The sequence below is a fragment of the Hyperolius riggenbachi genome, chromosome 7 (genome assembly GCF_040937935.1).
Source record: "Hyperolius riggenbachi isolate aHypRig1 chromosome 7, aHypRig1.pri, whole genome shotgun sequence".
NCBI lineage: Eukaryota > Metazoa > Chordata > Amphibia > Anura > Hyperoliidae > Hyperolius > Hyperolius riggenbachi.
Window position 1 is genome coordinate 190,319,041 of NC_090652.1, and position 25,705 is coordinate 190,344,745.

General features: G+C 46.9%; 1 protein-coding gene across 1 annotated transcript in view; it reads left to right on the forward strand.

The window, feature by feature from the left end:
* Window positions 1–25,705, forward strand: part of COL3A1 (collagen type III alpha 1 chain) — a 2,242,195-nt gene that overhangs the window by 1,625,770 nt on the left and 590,720 nt on the right. The window contains exons 35-37 of the mRNA XM_068244947.1: window positions 14,907–14,960; window positions 15,037–15,144; window positions 20,680–20,733. Coding sequence (XP_068101048.1) covers window positions 14,907–14,960; window positions 15,037–15,144; window positions 20,680–20,733 — 216 coding nt within the window. The remainder of the gene's footprint in view (window positions 1–14,906; window positions 14,961–15,036; window positions 15,145–20,679; window positions 20,734–25,705) is intronic.

A 25,705-nucleotide genomic window follows, 5' to 3' on the forward strand; every position in this document is an offset into this window, starting at 1 on the left:
TATTTACCTTCAGCTTTAGCTAAGGCAAGGTCATTGACCACTTTGGTGAGAGCAGTTTTGGTTGAGTGGGCAGGCCGAAATCTAGATTGCTGTGGGTCTAGCAGTGAGTTGGCATTGAGGTACTGGGTCAGGCGTTTGTGAACCAGACGCTCAAGGAGTTTTGAGGCAAAGGGGAGGAGGGAGATAGGGCGGTAGTTGGGGGGTAGCGTGGGGTCGAGGGAGGGTTTCTTGAGCAGGGGCAGTACTGTGGCCTGCTTGAAGTCTGAGGGGAAGGTGCCTGTGGATAGGAAGAGGATAAACAGGGTAGTGAGGACTGGGGCCAAATCCGTGAAGTGAGGCTGAAGTAAATCAGAAGGGATGGGGTCAAAGGGGGGGGGGGGGTAGTGGTATGGGAAGTCTGCTGTAGGTGATTGACTTCCTCAGTGGTAGTAGGAGTAAGGGAGGTGAGGGTAGGGTGGAGGAGGAGTTGGTTGGGAGGGGGTGGGAGGTGAATATTAAAGAGTGGATATTTCCTAACGGATGGAGACTATTTTGTTGGTGAAGTGGGTGGCTAAATCTGTGGCAGAGAGGGAGGAAACGAAGGGTGGGGGGGTTTAAGCAGGGAGTTAAAAGTGGCAAAAAGACGCCGGGGATTGGAAGATTGTGCTCCGATGAGCTTGGTAAAGTATTCCTGCTTCGCATCAGCAAGGGCAGTGTGGAACTGCAGCAGGTTAGTCTTGTACTGTATGAAATCCTGGTTAAGTCGAGTTTTCCTCCATTTCCGTTCAGTGGCACGTGTTTCCCTCTGGAGGTTGCGAGTATGGGTAGTGCGCCAGGGCTGGGGGTTAGGGGGGTGGTTGTGGTGGAATATTGGTGGAGCAGCTTTCTCTAGGGCTGATGAGAGAGTTTGGCGATACTGAGCTGCAGCAAGATTAGGACATGTTAGGGTGGGGAGTATGGAGGAGAGGGGTCAGCAAGGACGCTAGGGTTGAGCTTGCGTAGGTCACGCTGCCATCAACCAGGTGGGTGGGCAGGTAGTTTGGAGGTGCCTTCCGTGAGGAGGTTGAAGGTGAGAAGGTGATGGTCTGAGGGTGGAAATGGTGCGATGTCGAGGTCTGCAATGGTGGCGGATTTTGTGAATATAAAGTCAAGAGTGTGACCTGCAGTGTGGGTGGGGGTGTTGGAGTGTTGTACTAGGCCAAGTGAGGTGGCTATGGTGAGTAGCCAGGTCACAGAGTCACAGGGTTCATCGATGGGAATATTGAAATCCCTGAGGATGATGGTGGGGAGGTCACAGGAGAGGATGTGTGGGAGCCAGGAGGCAAGGTTGTCGAGAAATCATGGTGTGGAGCCCGGAGGGCGGTATAAGACCGCAACAATGGCTGGGAGGGCATTGTAGAGGCAGATAGTGTGGGTCTCAAATGATGTGAATTGTAGGGAGGGAGGTGGAGTGAGGACATGGAAGGTGCAGGATGGGGAGAGGATCAGACCCACCCCTCCCCCAGTCCTGTTGTCTGGTCTGGGGGTGTGACTGAGGTGAAGCCCACTGTAGGAGAAGGCAGCCTCTGCGGCAGAGTCAGAGGGGGTGAGCCATGTCTCAGTGAGTGCGAGGATGGTGAAGGATATGGAGAAGAAGAGGTTGTGGACCGCTGTAAGTTTATTGCGGACGGATCTGGCATTCCAGAGAACGCAGGGTAGGGGGAGCATGTGTTTGTGGGTGGGATGGATGGAAATAAGGTTGGGGCGAGGATGGATGTTGAGGTTATTTGTGGATAAAGGGATGTGAAGTGTGTGAAGCAGGAGAGCAGGGGATGCTTGTCTGGCCGCAGGCTGTGGCCCAGGATTGGGTGATATATCACCAGCTGCAAGTAAGAGCAGGAGGTAGAGAGTAAGCAAATGTGAATGGGATTTAAATGTTTGTGAGGTTTTCAAGCTGCTGGGGGAGAGAGAGATTTTCAGGAGAGCTAACAGTTCATGAGAAGCTAAGCAAGGTGAGGAAAGCAGAGCAGGTGAAATTAATATGGAGTGTGGTACACTGGGAGGATGCATCTTGCAATGCAACTTGTAGATGTTTACAGACAGGCAGAACACAAGAAAAAGTGCAGTAAACATGTTAAGTATCACTGATTATAACTAGGAAATGTTCAACCACTAAACAGTTTAAATAAGTATGCAGTTAGTGCAAGCAAACCTGTAAGCATAAAGAAGCAGAGTCAACTAGTTGGCAGTGATGTCGCAAACCTCCGATTTTCGGTTTGCGAAAAAGTTCGCGAACCGCAATAAACTTCAATGGGGAGGCGAAAATAGAAAAAATTATGCTGGCTGGAAAAATGATAGAAAACATGTTTCAAGGGCTCTAATACCTGGAGGCAGACATGATTAGGTGAAATACACATCAAAAGTCCAAGGCAAAAATCTAGATTTCACATAAACCCCTATTTTAGGACTTTTCCTTCCTTCCTCCTCCTTAAGCAATGCCTGGATGGTGTAATGCTTAAGGGCTCTGCCTCTGACACAGGAGACCAGGGTTCGAATCTCAGCTCTGTCTGTTCAGTAAGCCAGCACCTATTCAGTAGGAGACCTTAGGCAAGTCTTCCTAACACTGCTACTGCCTATAGAGTGTGCCCTAGTGGCTGCAGCTCTGGTGCTTTAAGTCCGCCAGGAGAAAAGCGCGATATAAATGTTATTAGTCTTGTCTAATTTTTCTCTTGGATTGAGCATAAATGGTAAATGCTAGACTAGCTTTAGTTAGTAGTTTTGTGGCACAGCAGTTAGGGTGCTTGCCCACCACACAGTGAGACCCGGGTTCAATTCCCAGCCAATGTGAGTTTGCTTTTATGCTACAAATCCTTAAAGGGAACCTAAACTGAGAAGGATATGGATTTTTCCTTTTAAAATAATACCAGTTGCCTGAATCGCCTGCTGATCCTGTGTCTCTAATACTTTTAGCCACAGCCCCTGAACAAGCATGCAGATCAGGTGCTCTGACTGAAGTCAGACTGGATTAGCTGCATGCTTGTTTCAGGGTGTGATTCAGCCACTATTGCAGTCACAGAGATCAGCTGGACTGCCAGGCAACTAGTATTGTTTACAGTAAACATCCATATCACTCTCAGTTAAGGTTCCCTTTAAGCAACCTAATGTTTCTATTGTATTGAGCATAAATGGTAAATGCTAGGCCAGCTTCAGTTAGTACTGTTGTGGCACAGCAGTTAGGGTGCTTGCTCACCACATAGTGAGACCCGGGTTTAATTCCCAGCCAATGTGAGTTGGCTTTTATGCTACAAATCCTTAAAGGGAACCTAAACTGAGAAGGATATGGATTTTTCCTTTTAAAATAATACCAGTTGCCCGAATCGCCTGCTGATCCTGTGTCTCTAATACTTTTAGCCACAGCCCCTGAACAAGCATGCAGATCAGGTGCTCTGACTGAAGTCAGACTGGATTAGCTGCATGCTTGTTTCAGGGTGTGATTCAGCCACTATTGCAGTCACAGAGATCAGCTGGACTGCCAGGCAACTGGTATTGTTTACAGGAAACATCCATATCACTCTCAGTTAAGGTTCCCTTTAAGCAACCTAATGTTTCTATTGCATTGAGCATAAATAGTAAATGCTAGGCCAGCTTCAGTTAGTACTGTTGTGGTACAGCAGTTAGGGTGACTTGCCCACCACACATTGAGACCTGGGTTCGATTCCCAGCCATGGTATGTAAACTGGCTTTTGAAATACTATAATTCTCTGGCAGATGAGACCCTCCTCCCTCCAGTAGGAGGGTGGAGGGAGTAATATACAAGAGTCTAATTAAACTCTCCCTAGTAGAGTGTGTGTAGCAGCTGTCCCTTAAGTAATTAGTGTAGGCAGACGAGTGAGTAAAAAGGCTCAAGGACCTTGCCTTTTATAAGGGGGGGTGGGGCTCCAGGCGTGAGTGCAGTCTGATTGGTAACAATATGCCTGCTGACTGTGATGTAGAGGGTCAAAGTTCTGCTCCATAGAGCATTATGGGGCGAATTAAACTTCCGCAAAAGTTCGCCTTTGCATGGCGAACGTGAACCACCGAAGTTCGCCTGGAACCGTTCGCCGGCGAACCGTTCGCGACATCTCTAATGCTGGCCACAAAAGTGATGGAAAACATGTTTCAAGGGGTCTAACACCTGGAGGGGGGCATGGCGGAGTGGGATACATGCCCAAAGTCCAGGGGAAAAATCTGGATTTGACGCAAAGCAGCGTTTTAAGGGCAGAAATCACATTGAATGCTAAATTGCAGGCCTAAAGTGCTTTAAAACATCTTGCATGTGTATACATCAATCAGGGAGTGTAATTAGAGTTCTGCTTCACACTGACACACCAAACTCACTGTGTAACGCACCGCAAACAGCTGTTTGCGTAGTGACGGCCGTGCTGGACTGGTGCGCACTGTGGCGAGAGTGTAGGCCGTGGCGGTTTTCAAGCCCATATGGTCGCCGGGCTGTGGTAGCTCAATGATAGAACAACAGTGACTGTCTAGCTAATCAAATTTGGTCTGACCACAATGAAGCAACAACCTTATTATCTTTTGTGTCCCACGTCCACCCGAGACACTCAAATAGCCGGCGGTCATTGCTTCATTGTGATACGCAAGCCCCTTCACCGCCGCAAGGTAATGATCATGATGGGCTCATGTACATGCCTTTTGTTTTTTTGTTGCAGCCGCCCGCAGTGCAGCCAGAAAAATTAGGCAGGCATATACACGCACCAGAAAAATTAGTGTAGCGGCCGCTGCTAGCAGCGGCCTTAAAAATTCAGGATTCCGCTGAGAGACCTGGACCCTGTTGGTGGTGGCGGAGAAAGCAAGTGGCCTGCAGGCAGAGATGCTGTGTGTGGGGACTGACTTAGTCTTCGGTCGTGCAGTAGCCCTCCGGGATCCATGCCTCATTCATTTTGATAAAGGTCAGGTACTGAACACTGTCGTGACTTAGGCGACTTCTCTTCTCAGTGACAATGCCTCCAGCTGCACTGAAGGTCCTTTCTGACAGGATGCTTGCGGCAGGGCAAGAAAGAAGTTGTATGGCAAATTGGGACAGCTCTGGCCACAGGTCAAGCCTGCGCAACCAGTAGTCCAAGGGTTCATCGTCGCTGCTCGCAGTGTCTGCATCCACACTCAAGGCCAGGTAGTCGGCTACCTGCCAGTCCAGGCATTGGTGGAGGGTGAATCCGGAAGGACTATGGTGAGGAGTTGGACTAAAGAATGTCCGCCATCACCCTGAGATCGCTGGAGCGTCCTGTCCTTGCCTGCGTGGACTTGGGAGGAGGAGGATTACTGCCAGTGGTACCTTGATTGCATTGTGCTGCCACATCACCCTTAAACGCATTGTAAAGCATCATTGACAGCTTGTTCTGCAAGTGCTGCATCCTTTCCGCCTTGCGTTGAGTTGGTAACAGGTCTGCCACTTTGTGCCTGTACCGAGGGTCTAGTAGCGTGGCCACCCAGTACAGGTCATTCGCCTTGAGTTTTTTGATACGGGGGTCCCTCAATAGGCTGGACAACATGAAAGAGGCCATCTGCACAAAGCTGGATGCAGACGTACTCTCCATCTCCTCTTGCTCTTCCTCAGTGACGGCACGCAACTCCTCTTCCTCCCCCCAGCCACGAACAATACCACGGGAACGTGGAGCAGCAAAAGCCCCCTGTGACGGCTGCCGTGGTTGTTCTTCTTCCGCCGCCTCTTCCTCCTCCACAGAAACACCTTCCTCCTCATCATCATCAGAGTCTTAATCCTCTCCTTCCCCACACGACTCCTCTTCTTCCTCCTCCTCCCCCCTCTCTGCTGCCGCAGGTGTTGAGGAAACATCTGGTTCAGATGAAAATCGCTCCCACGACTCCTCCTGCCGTAACTGTTCTCGTTCACGCTCCTTCACAGCTGTATCCACCACTCTACGCACGGCACGCTCAGCGCGACTTACCAGTTTGGTCACCTCCTCAAAGGGCTCCATGATCCTGCATGCATTTCGCATCAGTGTTCAGTTGTTGGGCCACAACATCCCCATCTTCCCAGATTGTGTCCTTGTACTGTAATTATACAGGTACTGGGTGACGGCTTTCTCCTAGTCTAGCAGGCGAGAGAACATGAGCAGGGTGAAATTTCAGCGAGTCGGGCTATCGCAAATCAGGCGTCTCACCGGCAAGTTGTTTCTACGCTGAATGTCTGCAAAGCGTGCCATGGCCGTGTAAGATCGCCTGAAATGCCCACACAACTTCCTGGCCTGCTTCAGGACGTCCTCTAAGCCTGGGTACTTGGACACAAATCTTTGCACGACCAGATTCAGCACATGTGCCATACAGGGTACATGTGTCAGCTTTCCCAAATTCAACGCGGAAATGAGATTGCTGCCATTGTCACACACCACGTTGCCGATCTCCAGCTGGTGCGGGGTCAGCCATTGCTCCACCTGTTTGTTAAGAGCAGCCAGGAGAGCTGCTCCAGTGTGACTCTCCGCTTTGAGCCAAGACATGTCTAAGACTGCGTGACACCGTCGTACCTGGCATGCAGCATAGGCCCTGGGGTGCGGGGGCTGTGTAACTGGAGAGGAGATCGTGGCACCAGCCAAGGAGGAGGAGGAGGAGGATGACAGCGAAGAGGATGTAGCAGGCGGAGAGGAGGTGGCAGGAGGCCTGCCTGCAAGCCGTGGAGGTGTGACAAGTTGGTCCGCTGCGCAGCCACGTACTCCCTGCTTGCTGCCATCGGTCACCAGGTTGACCCAATGGGCTGTGTACGTAATGTAGCGGCCTTGCCTGTGCTTGGCAGACCAGGCATCCGTGGTCAGGTGGACCCTTGACCCAACGCTCTTCGCATTAGATGACACCACTTGCCTCTCAACTGCACGGTACAGTTTGGGTATGGCCTTTTGTGAAAAATAATTGCGGCCTGGTATCTTCCACTGTGGTGTACCAATGGACACAAACTTACGGAAAGCCTCCGACTCCACCAGCTTGTATGGTAATAGCTGGCGAGCTAATAGTTCCACCACGCCAGCTGTCAGACGCCGGGCAAGAGGGTGACTGGCAGACATTTGCTTCTTACGCTCAAATACTTCCTTTACGGACAGCTGGGTACTGCTGTGGGCAGAGAAGAAGGAACCGCTCAAGGGCAGAGGCGGTGTGGAGGAGGGTGGCTGTGAAGGTGCAAGGGAGAAAGCGGATGAAGACGATGCACCTGAAGGAGGAAGAGGAGAAGGAGGGTGGCTTGTCTTTTGAGGGGTGCTGCTTTTCCTCAGGTGTTCTTGCCATAGCTGTTTGTGCCTTTTCTCCAGGTGCCTTCGTAAGGCACTTGTCCCTACGTGAGATTTGGCCTTTCCACGGCTCAATTTTTGCTGGCAGAGAGAACAGATGGCTTTGCTCCGATCTGAGACACACATGTTAAAAAATTTCCAAACCGCTGAGCCCCCCTGGGGTGATGGCGCTACGGTGGCATCAGCAGCTGACGTTGAAAAGCATGTTGGCTGGGTGTCCATAGCTGGCGATACATGGCGCCGAACACTGCCCCCAGCTGTTTCTGAGGACGAGCTCCCTCTGCTTCTATCATGGAGTCATCTCCTCCTACTCCTCTCTGACTCCCCCTCTGAACTGTCCCCCTGGTCATCTCCTCTACTGGGAACATACGTGGCATCTGTATAATCATCATCATAATCCTCCTGCCCAGCTTTGCTTTCCTCAGACAACTCCACAACTGCACCAACTTCAGGTGGTTCATCATCCCCCTCCTCACACGTTACGTCCATACTATCGCCACCTAACTCAGACGTATGAGGTGGTTTACCTGCGCCTTCTTCTTGTTGTTGCAGTAGTGGTTGTGAATCGGTGATTTCGCCACCACCACCACCAAATAACTCCTGCAAAGTTTCAAATGCAGCGGATGTGGTGCTTGTACTAGCGATGGGGGCACTGGCTGCGGGAGATGAGGTGTTCTGTGTTAAATAGTCAAGCACGTCCTGACAATCTTGGGAAGTGATGGCACGTGCCTTCTTCTGAGCACTGTACTTTGGGCCAGGTCCGCACGAAATCACAGCAACACCACCTTGCACAGACCTGCTGGTGCCAGGTGGCCTTCCTCTGGGTCTGCCTCTACCTCTTCCTCTACCTGGTTTGTCCATTTTGTCCATCTCGGGGGGATGCTAGGTATATGCAGTGAAGTGGGTTCACTGAACAATAAAGGTAGTTAAATGCAGTGAGGTATGTTCACTCAACACAACAGGTAGTTATATGCAGTGAGGTGGGTTCATTGAACAGTAAAGGTAGTTATATGCAGTGAGCTGGGTTCACTGAACAGTAAAGGTAGTTATATGCAGTGAGCTTGGTTCACTCAACACAACAGGTAGTTATATGCAGGGAGGTGGGTTCTCTCAACAGTAAAGGTAGTTATATGCAGTGAGCTGGGTTCACTCAACACAACAGGTAGTTATATGCAGTGAGGTGGGTTCACTGAACAATAAAGGTAGTTAGATGCAGTGAGGTGGGTTCACTCAACAGTAAAGGTAGTTATATGCAGTGAGGTGGGTTCTCTCAACAGTAAAGGTGTAACGATTGTGGAACTTTCCCCGTGATCAGCGCACAACGCGTGCGCTGACACGGCGGATATCCTCCACAAGCGTATAATTTGCAGGAACCCAGCAAAAGGTGCTACGCACCTTTAGAGGGAAATTCCTGTCGGCAGATGGCCCTGGGGAGTGCAGAGGAACCAATCCTCTGTACCTCCACAAGTGCCAGACAGGAATTGTACGAAGCGCAGAACGCAATCGCAAGAGAGGCGATTGCGAATGAGATTGAGCAAAAGGGATAGGTTGTATGTGTGTGCGCGCCAATCCAGTCGCCACTCCGCGACCGCGCACACACAACAGCAGATACGAAATAGGAACGCGATCGCGAGAGGTGCGATCGCGAGACGTGACACAAGGCAGAACAGAATAGAATACGAGGGTAGCAAAGGCACAGCAAATACAATAAGGAGATACGGAAAATAACAACCGCTAGCTAACCGCGAACACCGCACTCATTCGCAACAGTGCACGCGGTTATGCGCGATCTCCACGTGATAAGCACAATAGAGACAAGCACGCCTAACTAACCATAAACAGACAAACATGAAACAGGGGACGCGAGCGCTTGCTTAACGGTTACCTCACCGAGCCTGTAGCAAGCGCAGCGGACAAGACAGACACACGAAAAACAAGAACTAGGCAGGAAGGATCCACCGCTCTTCCGCCAGAGCAAGTGTGATCCAAGCAGGAACACAGATCAGAAAGATCCACAGCCGCTAACGCTAGCGGCTAGTGCGATCTCAGCAAGACAGAACGATTCGCTATCAACCGCCATTGGTGACAGCGCAATCGCGACCGACAAGACAGAACAGAAAGATCCCCAGCGCTCGCACAAAGTAGCTAGCGCGATCCCAGGAGACAGAACAGAAGGATCCCCAGCGCTAGCACAAAGTATCTAGCGCGATCCCAGAAGACAGAACAGAAGAGATAGCTGGTAGCAACCGCTGCACCAGCTATACTCCAAGAACAGAGATCAGAACCATTTCCTGTCAACCACCATAGGGACAGGACAATGGCAAACAGGCAAGACAAGACAGAACAGGCAATACAGATAATACAACCTGACTGGGCTAGAAGGGGAGCCAAAAGCAACCCCCAGGAATTAACTATACTAGATAGCAATGGCTGACACTCCAGCAGTGTCCATCAGGAACTGAGCATGGAAGGGAAATGACCAGCGAAGCATTCTGGGAAACATAAAGCTCTTATAGTGCCAGTCATCAAAGAAGGCAGGTAGGGGATTTGCATAACGAATGTATGCAAATTCCCCAGCAAGAGAACAGAACAGAAACTTGCAATGGAAAGGCAGGTCTCTGTTCCAGAGACCTGCAGCCCACAGACTAGAGGAACGGACAAACAGCTGTCTGCCTGTGCAGCCAGCTGAGCGGATCATCACAGTACCCCCCCCCCTTCTAGGGATGGATTCCAGACATCCCTCAAGACTGGTAACATCACAAAACTCTAACTGAAGACTCATGAAGGTCAGGACAGCCCGACAAGGCCCAATTCCAGAGTCAGTCCATCCGAAACCGACCTCATCAGAAGCAGAAGCCACCGAAACATGCCCATCAGCACTGCAAGTCTCAGCGTAACACCCATCAGGACTGTGGACACCAGAGAAGAAGCCATCGACACCCTCCAGACAATACCCACCACCTTCCAAGGAGCGTCCAAGAATACCAAACCTGCCGCAATACCTGTTCGAAGTGTCCCTTACAACACCAAAGCCATTGCTGATCGCATTCAGGGCACCAAGCAAAACTTTTCCCGGAATCTCCCAGAACGCCTTGAAGCTCCGCAGAGATCCCAAGAAGCCAGAACGCTCACCAGGCTCACATGGAGAACCACCAAGAACCCCTATGGAACCTATGATCATTCCAGACTCAAAATTAGCAGGACACCCATCAAGATCAGGACTTTCAGGGACCACTTCTGGGCATGCAAGCAGGCAGGCTATATCAGAACATGTCTCCACAGAGGAAGCATCTGAGTACGCTGGTAACCGAGGCATACTTGGGCTTTCTGGGTCACAGAGCACATCGGGGTACACTAGTACAGGAGAAACCTCAGGACATGTCGGGGAACTGCCAACCTCAGAGTCCGACACGACAAGACCAAAACCAGTACCGGGCAGAAAATCATCACGAGTAAAGATCACAGGTACTGGTCTTTCAAAAGAAGACTCGGACTCAAATTCAGAATCTTCTGTAACGATTGTGGAACTTTCCCCGTGATCAGCGCACAACGCGTGCGCTGACACGGCGGAGATCATCCTCAAGCGTATAATTTGCAGGAACCCAGCAAAAGGTGCTACGCACCTTTAGAGGGAAATTCCTGTCGGCAGATGGCGCTGGGGAGTGCAGAGGAACCAATCCTCTGTACCTCCACAAGTGCCAGACAGGAATTGTACGAAGCGCAGAACGCAATCGCAAGAGAGGCGATTGCGAATGAGATTGAGCAAAAGGGATAGGTTGTATGTGTGTGCGCGCCAATCCAGTCGCCACTCCGCGACCGCGCACACACAACAGCAGATACGAAATAGGAACGCGATCGCAAGAGGTGCGATCGCGAGACGTGACACAAGGCAGAACAGAATAGAATACGAGGGTAGCAAAGGCACAGCAAATACAATAAGGAGATACGGAAAATAACAACCGCTAGCTAACCGCGAACACCGCACTCATTCGCAACAGTGCACGCGGTTATGCGCGATCTCCACGTGATAAGCACAATAGAGACAAGCACGCCTAACTAACCATAAACAGACAAACATGAAACAGGGGACGCGAGCGCTTGCTTAACGGTTACCTCACCGAGCCTGTAGCAAGCGCAGCGGACAAGACAGACACACGAAAAACAAGAACTAGGCAGGAAGGATCCACCGCTCTTCCGCCAGAGCAAGTGTGATCCAAGCAGGAACACAGATCAGAAAGATCCACAGCCGCTAACGCTAGCGGCTAGTGCGATCTCAGCAAGACAGAACGATTCGCTATCAACCGCCACTGGTGACAGCGCAATCGCGACCGACAAGACAGAACAGAAGGATCCCCAGCGCTCGCACAAAGTAGCTAGCGCGATCCCAGGAGACAGAACAGAAGGATCCCCAGCGCTAGCACAAAGTATCTAGCGCGATCCCAGAAGACAGAACAGAAGAGATAGCTGGTAGCAACCGCTGCACCAGCTATACTCCAAGAACAGAGATCAGAACCATTTCCTGTCAACCACCATAGGGACAGGACAATGGCAAACAGGCAAGACAAGACAGAACAGGCAATACAGATAATACAACCTGACTGGGCTAGAAGGGGAGCCAAAAGCAACCCCCAGGAATTAACTATACTAGATAGCAATGGCTGACACTCCAGCAGTGTCCATCAGGAACTGAGCATGGAAGGGAAATGACCAGCGAAGCATTCTGGGAAACATAAAGCTCTTATAGTGCCAGTCATCAAAGAAGGCAGGTAGGGGATTTGCATAACGAATGTATGCAAATTCCCCAGCAAGAGAACAGAACAGAAACTTGCAATGGAAAGGCAGGTCTCTGTTCCAGAGACCTGCAGCCCACAGGCTAGAGGAATGGACAAACAGCTGTCTGCCTGAGCGGATCATCACAAAAGGTAGTTAGATGCAGTGAGGTGGGTTCACTCAACACAGAAGGTAGTTAGATGCAGTGAGGTGGGTTCACTGAACAATAAAGGTAGTTATATGCAGTGAGGTGGGTTCACTCAACAGTAAAGGTAGTTATATGCAGTGAGCTTGGTTCACTCAACACAACAGGTAGTTATATGCAGGGAGGTGAGTTCACTCAACAGTAAAGGTAGTTATATGCAGTGAGCTGGGTTCACTCAACACAACAGGTAGTTATATGCAGTGAGGTGGGTTCACTGAACAATAAAGGTAGTTAGATGCAGTGAGGTGGGTTGACTCAACAGTAAAGGTAGTTATATGCAGTGAGGTGGGTTCACTCAACACAGAAGGTAGTTAGATGCAGTGAGGTGGGTTCACTCAACAGTAAAGGTAGTTAGATGCAGTGAGGTGGGTTCACTCAACACAGAAGGTAGTTAGATGCAGTGAGGTGGGTTCACTGAACAATAAAGGTAGTTAGATGCAGTGAGGTGGGTTCACTCAACAGTAAAGGTAGTTAGATGCAGTGAGGTGGGTTCACTCAACACAGAAGGTAGTTAGATGCAGTGAGGTGGGTTCACTGAACAATAAAGGTGGTTATATGCAGTGAGGTGGGTTCACTGAACAATAAAGGTAGTTAGATGCAGTGAGCTGGGTTCACTCAACACAAAGCTAGGTATATGCAGTGAGCTGAGTTCACTCAACACAACAGGTAGTTAGATGCAGTGAGCTGGGTTCACACAACACAAAGCTAGGTATATGCAGTGATGAGGTGGGTTAAGTAAACACAACAGGTACTGGGTATATGCAGTACTGGGTAGTACAATGTGCAGCTCCCTGTCACACACACAGGTAGTCACTGAATGTGCTGGGTTGCTGACAGTGGCACACACAGTATGAATTAGCAAGCCTGTGTCTGCAACAAAAGTGTCAGTTTGACACACACACAAAAAGAACAGGATTAGCTCTGAAAAGAGCTGTTGAGGGGTGCTATAAAAGCAATAATAATCAGCCAGGAGCAAGCTAAGCATCCAAGAACCTAACTGCTGACTGTGATGCAGAGGGTCAAAGTTGACCCTCATAGTGCATTATGAGGCGAATCGAACTTCCGCAAACCACCAAAGTTCGCCTGGAACCGTTCGCCGGCGAACCGTTCGCTACACCTCTACTTGGCAGTGCAACATATATCCAGCAGTGGCACTTTTAGCAACGGCATTGGAGGCAGTTCTGGATGCAGAGTAGTTGTTTCCAGCAGAGTCCTGTAGCTGTTGAATCCTGTTTGAATTCCTGGGTGAATTCTTGGTAAATTCTTGGTAAGTTGTAAAGCACTTTGTAATAAATGGCACTTAGGAATGAAATGGCACCAAATGACCTGGGCCCCGAGTGACCTCACTCCAGCGTTTAAATAGGTATGAATAGGTACAATGCAAATATATACAATAATATACAGGGTACACAGGACCAAATCAGCAAACAATAATCAAACAATCCAAGTACAGGTATGACAGATAGGTACAGACAGGATATAAGGAGATCAAGGATCAGATCACAAGAGACAGGAGAGGCCGGGCAGCTCCTCAGGGCAAGGGAACTGAAATTCTGGCACCTGCTGCAAGCCAGAACAGTCCTTATATGTCCTATTGCCTGCTGAAACAAATCACAGAGGTAACAGAAGGGTGGTGACCTCTGCTGGTGGAAGAGAGTCCATACGCATGGTTACTTGCGCCACCTGCTGGTAGCTGGTGAAATAACTGAAAAAGTCATGCATTTGCTGCCACCAGCAGGAAGAAAAAGACATAGTTCCTGACACACTCATTTTGTATTTGCAGCTCTACATATTTTATATTTGTGTGCTTTTCTTACTTTATGTGACCATCAAGACAGTATATAAATCAATATATTATTTGAATACTGTATATATATTGCTGCCTCTGATGAAGCAAGGTGCTCCTGTGAAACAGCTGTCAGGCTAATTTTATTGCAATTCATGTCGGGAGGTTTCAGTGGAAAATAAAGGTGACAAACTGAACTGGTGCCTGGATTTATTATTCAGCTTTTGGCTTTGTTCATATTATAAATCACAAGGGCTATCACAAGCGCTGAGTAATTTATAGAGCACTTTTCCTTTGTTTTGCACTTTTCAAAGCGCTTTTTTTAAGCGCTTTTGCTGAGCGATTAATATTTTCACTTCCTGATATCCAGAATAAAATCAAAACACTCACATGTGAACACTCTCATGGGAAATCATTAAACAAGTGCTTTTAGAGCGATTTATAAAATCGAACCGCTTTAAAAAAGAAACCACTTATGGTGTGACAAGCCCTTCCTGTTAGGAATTTTCTGTTCTGGAGGCACAGCTCATGCACCACTAGCCCCTCAACTGCCAGTCAGATATCTAGTGCCGATCTTTTCCTCTTCTCAGCGAATTATGTGGATACTGTTTGAAAAGAAGTCTTCTGCATAACTTTTTTTTTTCTTTCATGCACATGGAATCAGAAAAAGGCAGTTTTGATCGTATCTTTCAGATTGCTGCCCTGATTCTGTCATTACATGACCATATACTTTGTAAGGCTATGAAATAAATGAATGCAAACATTGTCATGAAGAGGGTGTCTGCAGGTTGAGAGTAGAGGGGTATACAGCAGACAAAATTGAGAGTTAAAATGAATTTTAGTTATAGAAATATTTCTAATTGGTTAATGTTTGGTTGTCTTGTCTCCATGATTATAGGGAGAACGTGGAGAAACTGGTCCTTCTGGTCCTGCTGGCTTTCCCGGAGCTCCTGTAAGCACTCAAGAATAGTCTCTGCTTAGCCAACAAGTTATTCTATACTCGATTAATACATTTTAATTGAATTTAGGGTCAAAATGGAGAACCTGGTTCTAAAGGGGATAAAGGTGGTCCGGGTGAACGAGGAGAAACTGGTCCTTCAGGAGTGAATGGTCCTCCAGGTGGTCCTGGTCCTGTTGTGAGTATATTTACCAGAAGATGTTTAAAGGTAGCCATGTAGCGATGTATGGGCAGATTCGACCAAGAGACAAATCTCTCTCTAATCGAATCCAATAAGAGAGAAATCTGTCAGCTCAGGGGCGCCTCTAGCCTTTTTGTCACTCCAGACAAGAAATCCTGTGCCCCTCCCCCCCAAAAAAAAATAATTTAAAAAATCACATACATTATAGAACACTTCACACATGATATAAGCCATCAGAGAAGGATAACTATGAAATGGGGCCCTGGGCAAGATAACACTTTGCCCTCCACTGATGGTCACCTGGCTTATTTAGTTAGATTTGGTGGGGGTTAGCATCCTCCAGGCCCCTAAACTCTCTCCAGACCCTAGGCAGCTGCCTAGGTTTGCCTTGTGGATGATCAGCATTGTATGCCATACATAGTTCCCCAACCCTGTCCTCAAGGCCCACCAACAGTACATGTTTTGCAGAAAACCAGAAACTTCACAGGTGGGGTAATTAGTGTCTCAGCAGAGCTGATTATATACCTCTGTGTGATTTCTACAAAACATGCACTGTTGGTGGGCCTTGAGGACAGGGTTGGGGAACTCTGCAGCACATGCTGCCAGTATGCACCTCAAATAAATACTGCACCCACACTACAAATTCCAATGTCAGTCACATTGCAAGATCGGATTATCAAGCAAGACTTGATAATTTCTTAATTTCAGAATAATTTTTCACAAACATTATGGGATATGCAGATATTTTACCACCTGTTAGGATAGGACTGGAGTGGGTATATCATGGCATTGAAGGGCTGATATGGTAAGGTGGTTTAATAGTTTGATTAATGATCTATTCTGGAGATAAGCACAGTGTGTTTGTAGTGTAAGTGATACAAGAGAAGAGAAGTAGAATGGAGGGAGGAAGGGTAGTAGAGGGTCAGAATTGATGACATGGATGAGAAGCAGATATCTATGAGTAGAATAGAGGCACAGTGGATAGCACTATTGCATTTTAGTGCTGAGTCCTAGGCTTGAACATTGGCATGGGCAAAATCTGCATGGAGTTTCTGTCTTCAGACACTTCAGACATTTCCTGCATCCTAAAAAAACATACTAAAAGTCAACTGGTTTACCCCAAAACAATCCTATATTGAAGACATTAGACTATAACTGTGGTAGGGATTAGATTGTGAGCTCCTCTGAGGACAGTCAGTGACATGACTACAGTATGTACTCTGTAAAGTGCTGCAGGAGATGTCAGTGCTATATAAATACATAATAATAATATGGTAGGACATTATACTATGACTATGGTAGGGTTAGATTGTAAGCTCCTCTGAGGACAGTCAGTGACATTACTATGTACTCTGTAAAGTGCTGCAGAAGATATGTCAGTGCTATATAAATACATAATAATAATATGGTAGGACATTATAGTTTGACTATGGTAGGGATTAAATTGTAAGCTCCAGTGAGCACAGTCAGTGACATGACTATGTACTCTGTAAAGTGCTGAAGATGTCAGTGCTACATAAATACACAATAATAGTTCCAAATGCTACTGGCTCCCCTGAAGAGTGCTCAGAGTAGAGTACGTAGTTGTGCACATTGTTCCCCAAGTAGCAGTTGTTTGGTCAGAGAGACAGTGTGAGAGGGAGCATGAGCAAAGGGTGAGTGCGAGCAAAGTTAAGCTACATACTCACCACAGTGACTGCAACGATGCAGGAAGATGGATCCAGCGAGGTGTCCCTCATGACAAGCGTCCAGCGATTCATCTTCTTGCCAGCGGGTATGTATGTCACGTGACATTACATGATGAGTGCGAACGAGAAGTCAAGCATCCACAGTACTTTACGGGGTGTCGTCAGCAGGCATGCTCAAATCCGACCCGGGAGACATCCGGATAGTTTCTATCCGGATATCTCCCAGGAAAGCTGTGCGGGGGGGGGGGGGGAAGGTGGCAAGGGGGTCAACCTTACCACAATGACGTCATCTTCTGGTCCTCTACGCGTCGCCTCCCACCATGCATTCCAAGCGCCGCATTCGCTGGTCAGGTACCTACAACCTCTTCCTCCTTCCGGAAAGCAATTATCCGGATGTCTCCCGGGTCGGATTTGAGCATGGCCGGTCGTCAGGGATCTTAAAGATCCGATCCACAGTGACGGTCATTTATCACCACACAACGCTAAGCGATGTTTACGTCATTGTGCATCTGAACCAATGTTGCGACATCGTGTAAATGACTACTCGTCGCTCAAAAAAAAATTGATGGACATCAGGAAAATCGTTGGGAAAATCGTGAGGTGGGTACATAGCATTAGAGAGAGGCCAAACAGACAGCATTAATGGAAACACATTATTATGCCATGCCAGCCAAAGTAGTGATGGATGTAATTACACACATTGCTTACATGTCCATTAGCATTTTTTGAGCTTTAGATGCTGCCCTCCTATTTAAGACACTCACTCACAATGAAAGACAAAACCTGCATCCCCCACTGTGTCCAGCATGTCTAGATGTCTGCAGAGCTAGCGAGACAAACAGTAAACTTTGCAGACAGCCCTGTGCTCTGCTAGAATGTCCGGCATGTCTAGATGTCAGGAGGATTGCCATGACAAGCTATGGAGTGGTAGGCAGTATTTCTCGGATACCCCTTGCACTTTGCACGTGGCACTTTGCACGTGGCACTTTGCACTTTGCACGTGGCACTTTGCATGTAACACTTTGCACGTGGCACTTGGAACTTTGCACATGGCACTTTGCACTTGGAACTTGGCACTTTGCACTTTGCACATGGCACTTTGCACTTTGCACATGGCACTTTGCACGTGGAACTTTGCACATGGCATGTGCCAAGTACCAAGGGCCACGTGCCAAGTGCCGAGTGACGGTCAGACAGCAGAGGAGAAGACACTAACTGTCACACTGGCACTGCTCAGCAGCACAGCAGTTCTGTAGTAAGCTAACACAGCAGTACTACTACTCCAACAACTACTAGCACTGACTTCAGTACTACAGTACTAACTACACAATAACACAGTAATCCTATTCCCTAATCCCTAACCTAACCTATACTGTAGCTAGCTAAGGCTAATAGCTGGCCAGCAGGCAGCAGCTGGCCTGGTCTGTGCACAGCACACACACAGACACATAGCAGTTGCAGCAGCCCTGCAGCACACACTCTGACTGTCACTCACTGAATGAAATCAAGCTAGCTAGTCTAATTAACAGTATAACAATAGTGTAGTGATAGTGAAGGGGTTAATCACTGAACAGCTTTAGGTTTATCACTGTGTAAGCACTTGCTAGGCCAGCAGCACTGGAGCATGTCTCTCAATGAGCATTCACAAGCAAGGACGATATGTCTCATCATGGCAGCCCTCCTTATTATACAGGGGGGCTGGCCAGGGTTCCTTTCTGTGATTGGGTGCCAGGGCTTAGGCTGGGAGCCCTCTGATTGGCTCAATGTGGTCAGGTGGGGCTGACCAGGGTTCCCCTCTGTGATTGGTTGCTAGGGCTTCTGCTGGGAGCCCTCTGATTGGCTCAATGACGTCCTGGACCTCTTACAGTATCTCAATAGTCGGATTTCTGCAGATATCCGCGGATATCCGCGGATATCTGCATTGCCAGCCAACTATCCGCAGATAGCTATCCGGATTTCTACAGAAATCCGGTATCTGAATCCGAATCTGATAGCTGAAAAATGGTCGGATATCCGGGTTACCCGGATGTCCGCAATCTGGATGAGCAGCACTGATGGTAGGATCATCTGATCCTATCTTTTCTCTGGGACACAAAGGCTGCACTTCTCCTTGAATTCACAAGGACAGTATTTGAAGTGTGTAAAGGTGCATATACACGCTGAGCGGATCGTTCAGAAACAGCCTTAGGGCCTGTACACACTGCTGCGCTTTTAAAATCGTATGCGATTTGTAAATCGCAAGCCTTCATGAGAATAGGAAAAGCGCATTGCACCAGTGTGTACAGATCTCCGCGATTTTCATTATTTTTCAAAAGACCTTGCGATTAAAAAGCACATGCGATTTGAAAAGCGCAGCGCAAGCGCAGCAGTGTGTACAGGCCCTTATCAGTCTGCAGACAGACTGTACACATGCACTACTGTCGGAAGAACAACCACCCAGCGGGAGGGTCTGACGGACCCGTTGTTCTCTGCAGTAGTGCGTGTGTACACACCTTTACACACTTCAAATACTGTCCTTGTGAATTCAGGGAGTAGTACAGCCTTTGTGTCCCAGAGAGAGGAGAGGATCAGATGATCCTACCACTCCATAGCTTGTCATGGCGATCCTCCTGACATCTAGACATGCCGGACATTCTAGCAGAGCACAGGGCTGTCTGCAAAGTTTACTGTTTGTTTGTCTCGCTCGCTCTGTAGACTCAGCAACATTTGGGGGTAGGGCGCTGTCTCCTCTGTACACTGAATAGTGAGGGACTGTCTCAAATCTTTCTATGAATCCTTATCAGATGCATTCATTAGAACACTTGTGAGAGTAGAAAACTTTCTCTACATACCCTTAATTGTCAGTCACTCAGGCTCAGGGTGGAGGGGCAGAGAACAGCTATAAACCAGACACCTTCTTCTTAGGGAGTGTCTATAAATCTGAACTCTGAATGATTCTTTATCAGTGACTTAGCAGAAGGCTATTTGTGAAAAGAGCAGAAGGCTATTTCTCTCCAGTCCCTTACAATGGTCTTTCAGGACAGGAATTTTTCCCCCCCTTGGACTGACAGTAATTTATTGCTCCTTTCCCCATCAAAGCGCTCCAAGCCGCTGCCTAGGTGGTCTGTAGGTTAAGGCGCCTCTGTGTCAGCTGCTCATACAACACATGCTGAAATCGATCCGGGATGGGCCTTGTGACGCCGAATCCGACTGCCTCGCCACCCCAACGTTGTCCCCCCTAATAATAAATGTCTCCCCGGGGCCCAGTGCAAGGTATAGAATACCTGTCCGTGGCCTCCACTTGTTCCTCCACTGGCTCCGGGCATACTGTTTTCTCCATACACACGCCCCCACGTTGTTTCTTAGTAAGGGTTCACGTGTGTGACGTCTGACGTCAACACGCGCGCCCTTACTAGGAAACCACGTGTACATGTACATCGGAGTGCGCCCGGAGCCAGAGGAGGGACAAGTGGAGGCCGCGGACAAGTAATGTATACCTTGAACTGGGCACCGGGGGGACATGTATCATTAGGGGTGACAGCGCTTGGGGTTTCACCGCATTCGTCAATCGTCCCGATTGAGCAAATCGGCCCAACATCTTGCAGCATGCGCAATCGACAATGGGACCAATTTTCATCCCAAAATTGGTCGCATTCTCAGTCGAGCATGCACTTGACAGCACCGATTTTCATCCAATTTGATGATAATAATCTAATTCCGATGGTCAATTGGTCACCAAATCGCCTGATATATGGCTACCTTAACACATCTTTTTTTGAATATTTTTTTCAAATAATATGTGCAGAATGGCAAAAGAAAATTTCACACCATTTTAATCATAATCAATGTTAACTTGTTTTCATAGGGCAGCCCCGGTCCTCAGGGATCAAAAGGAGATCGTGGTGTTTCAGGAGTACCTGTAAGTAGCCTAATTCGTTTACGTTTACGTTAATTTCCCGCCGCTGTACCCACCACTCCCTCTTCACTGCACTGCCTCTCCTCCTTCTGGGGACACCTGGCTACCTATGCTGGGGACACCTATTGACCTGGCTACCTATTCTGGGGACCCCTATAGAGCTGGCTATCTAAACTGGGGAAACCTATAGACCTGGCTACTTATATTGGGGATACCTATACTGGATACCTATACTGGGTGCACCTTTTTTGGGAGAACTGTTGTCAGATTATCTGTATTTTTGGGGAACCGCTGCTGCCAGATTAAGTGTATTTGGGGGAACTGCTGCCAGATTAAGTGTATTTGGGAAACTGCTGCCAGATTATGTGTATGTTGGGGGAACCGCTGCTGCCAGATTACATATATTTTAGGGAACCACTGCCATATTATCTGTATTTTGAAAGAACCTCTGCCACATTACATGTATTTTTGGTGAAATGCTTTCAGATTACTTGTATTTTGGGGGGGAAACACTATGGCAGAGCTCACACTTCCCAGGCAGAGCACTGCTAAAGTCATGTATATTTGGCCCCTCCCATGACCACATCCACATTCTGTTGCGTGACCATGCCTATTTTTTGGCATCCCGGGTTGGGGTGAGGCCACTCACCTCTTCTCCCAGGACTAGACCCCCGATTAGCAACATATATATATACATAAATTAAAAAATACCTCTCCACATTGGTCATGTAGGAGGTACTGGTATCCCACGAGTGTGCTTGGGTTCTTGCTGATCCCCCACCTTCCCGTATATGTCTGCCTAGGGAGGGCTGTAGCTATCTTGCACACAGGTGGGACTAAGACATTGTAACACAGCTGAATGAGCAGATATAGTTGAGGGGCAGTGGCTGTCTGTCCACACGAATGCTGAATAGCACTGCTCAAGGTCAGATGATAACACAAAAACTGAGGGAATCACATAAAGGGTGCAAATATAAACAGTGACACAGACTTCAACATGTTTCACCCCGAAGAACTTCGTCAGGAAGTGAGAATAGTGTACAGTGCAACAGAAAGTACAATATTTACAATATCTCCCCACCAAAATTCCCAACAGCAACAACCCCAGTCAGAGCTGAATTGCCAAGTGTGGTTCCAGTTTAAATACCTGTGATACTGCAGGTTGATACCGACCATGGGGTGGACTTCAACATGTTTCACCTTGAAGGGCTTCATCAGAAACCGAGAATAATGTACAGTGCTACACAAAATACAATAGGGGGTAAGACTACGTGGGGACCTGTGCCCCACGGGGGGAGGGAATAGAGAGGCAAGTGGGTATAATGTTTCTGGGGAGTGAGAACAGACAATGAATGACCCACATACTCCTAGTTATTGTATATAAGCGTGATACTACTGCCATGAATACACTCACCTAAAGCATTATTAGGAACACCATACTAATACGGTGATTGACCCACTTTCGCCTTCAGAACTGCCTTAATTCTACATGGCATTGATTCAACAAGGTGCTGAAAGCATTCTTTAGAAATGTTGGCCCATATTGTTAGAATAGCATCTTGCAGTTGATGGAGATTTGTGGGATTCACATCCAGGGCATGAAGCGACTGTTGCATCACATCCCAAAGATGCTCTATTGGGTTGAGATCTGGTGACTGTGGGGGCCATTTTAGTACAGGTAACTCATTGTCATGTATAAGAAACCAATTTGAAATGATTTGAGCTTTGTGACATGGTGCATTATCCTACTAGAAGTAGCCATCCGAGGATGGGTACATGGTGGTCATGAAGGGATGGACATGGTCAGAAACAATGCTCAGGTAGCCTGTGGCATTCAAACAATGCCCAATTGGCACTAAGGGGCCTAAAGTGTGCCAAAAAAACATCCCCCACACCAAAACACCACCACCACCATTATACCACCACCACCAAAAAGGCATGATGGATCCTTGTTCTCATTCTGTTTATGCCAAATTCTGACACTATCAAGACTCATCAGACCAGACTACATTTTTCCAGTCTTCAACTGTGCAATTTTGGTGAACTTGTGCAAATTGTAGCCTCTTTTTATTATTTGTAGTGGAGATGAGTGGTACCCGGTGGGGTCTTCTGCTGTTGTAGCCCATCCACCTCAAGGTTGTGTGTGTTGTGCTTTCACAAATGCTTTGCAGCATACCTCAGTTGTAACAAGTGGTTATTTCAGTCAGCGTTGCTCTTCTATCAGCTTGAATCAGTCGGCCCATTCTCCTCTGACCTTTAGCATCAACAAGGCATTTTCCCCCTCAGGACTGCCACATATTGGATGTTTTTCCCTTTTCACACCATTCTTTGTAAACCCTAGAAATGGTTGTGCGTGAAAATCCTAGTAACTGAGCAGATTGTAAAATACTCAGACCGGGCCATCTGGCACCAACAACCATGCCTTGCTCAAAATTGCTTAAATCACCTTTCTTGCCCATTCTGATATTCAGTTTGGAGTTCAGGAGATTGTCTTGATCAGGACCACACCCCTAAATGCATTGAAGCAACTGCCATGCGATTGGTTGATTCGATAATTGCATTAATGAGAAATTGAACAGGTTTTCCTAATAATCCTTTAGGCGAGTGTATAAGACAACTACACAGGAGACACAAAACCCGGGGACAAGTGAGGATGGCACAATGAAAGTGGCTGATCAAAAATATATATAGCCAGGAACACGGCACTCATACATATGTGTGTGATTGATTGATTGATTAATCGTCTAAAGTGTACACAGGGGGGGGGGGGCGGTTGCCAGTGTGCATGTAACCAGTCACACACTGTTCATAAAGATGAGCCTAATTGTGTCTGGTTCCTTACAAAAAGGGTTACCCTTAGCCCCGGTACATTATTTGGAAGCGTTTGTATTTTCGTAATCTTTGTTGTTGGTGATCCAAACCAGTGATGGGACGAAATTTCGCATCAAAATTCGCATTTTTGCATCGTAATCGTAATGCAAATTATTAGGGAAAATCGTAATTGATTTTTGTATGTAATAGTAGTATTTCATAATTTTGCGTAATGTTTGTGCAATTTCGCGAAATTTTGTGCCAACTTTGGCATTTAATAGCAAAGCCCCATACATGCTATTGCTACCAAAATTGCTACATATGTTAAGGAGAATACTGAGTACAAGTCAAAAAAAAGAATTTTTCAAAAAGACATTTTAAAAATGCAAAGAAAAATGGTTTTTAAACTGTCATTTTTCCAAGTTTAAAAACCATTTTTCTTTACATTTTTAAATCGATTTTCTCAAAAACTATCTGGTCTTTTTAGAAAATTATTTTTTTCCCTTGTACCCACTATTCCCTTTAACATAGGTAGCAATTGTTGTGTCAGTAGCATGTATGGGGGCTTTGCTATTAACCTCCAAAGTCGGCACACAATTATGCGAAATTTAGCGAAATGACGCACATTTTTATGCAAAATTATAAATGACTATGAAATCAATATAGTTTGCAAATCTTTATTACGTATAGGCATAATTGTGAAAATGTAGGCAAAATTTTGTGAAATTGTAATTTTGCTGATTATGATCATCACTGATCCAAACACCAAATTGTTCTAGAGTAAGGAGCATGGCCTATTTGTCCACTAGCCTTCCATCTCTAGAGTCTGACCAACGAAGCCAGAGAAACTTTTCTAAGTCCCACTGCAGTAGAGAGGGAAGAAGACGTTATCGAACCAGTCTTTATTTCAGATTTACAAAGATTTTACACGGGCCTCATGGGAGGTGGTGAGTTTTAATGTATACCTTAACCTATTTTGGTTCCTGGACATAGTTTCTACGTCCAGGAACCATGCGCGCTACCGCGCGCCCCCGCGGCCGATCGCGTGCGTGCACGCGCACTCCCGGCCGCGGATTCGGTAGCCAGGGAATCAATGTATCGGTCTACGGTGCCCGATCATTGATTCCTCTCCCCCGCTGAAAAAGCGACAGCTTCTCTCGGACGCTGCGCCTTTTCTGGCCGTTCCCTCTGCGATGAGTCACTCTAAGCGTGTGTTACGCTTAGAGTGACGTCATGTAAACAAACTCATGGCCGCCATCTTGTGGCCAAAAAGTAATACTACACCTGTAAGAAAAAATTTTTAAAATTAACACACATTTACATTATCAATCTATTGTTTACCTCCCACCCTCCCAAAACTACCCAAATAAAATGTTTACAATAAAAAAAAAAAACCATTACAATAAAAAAAAAAAAACATGTAAATATTTACCTAAGGGTCTAAACTTTTTAAATATCAATGTAAAGATGAAATATTTCTATATTTTTTTTATTTTAAACTTGTAAATAGTGATAGATGCAAAACGGAAAAAATGCACCTTTATTTCCAAATAAAATATTGTCGCCATACATTGTGATAGGGACATAATTTTAATAGTGTTATAACCGGGACATATGGGCAAATACAATACGTGAGTTTTAATTATGGAGGCATGTATTATTTTAAAACTATAATGGCTGAAAACTGAGAAATAATGAATTTTTTCTGTTTTTTCTTATTCTTCCTGTTAAAATGCATGTACAGTAAAGTGGCTCTTAGCAAAATGTACCCCCCAAAGAAAGCCTAATTGGTGGCGGAAAAAACAAGATATAGATCAGTGCATTGTGATAAGTAGTGATAAAGTTATAGGCTAATGAATGGGAGGTGAACATTTCTCACGTGAAAACGACGGAACCTGAATGGGTTAAACAACAAATTTCAGTAAGGGTTCTTAGAAACTCGTAGAAACCTAATGAAGGTAAACTTCCACTCTGAGAACATAGAGTTTGTTAAAAGGTAGGAGGCTCTCAAAATGAAAGAAACTTTAGAACTTATGACATACTTACATGACCACTAACAAAAAGTGACTGATAAGACCCAACTCAAACTACTCAGTGAACAGAAGGTTTTACTATAACTATCTGGACATCCTGACTTTGAGAAATTTGAATCTAAGTTACAGAC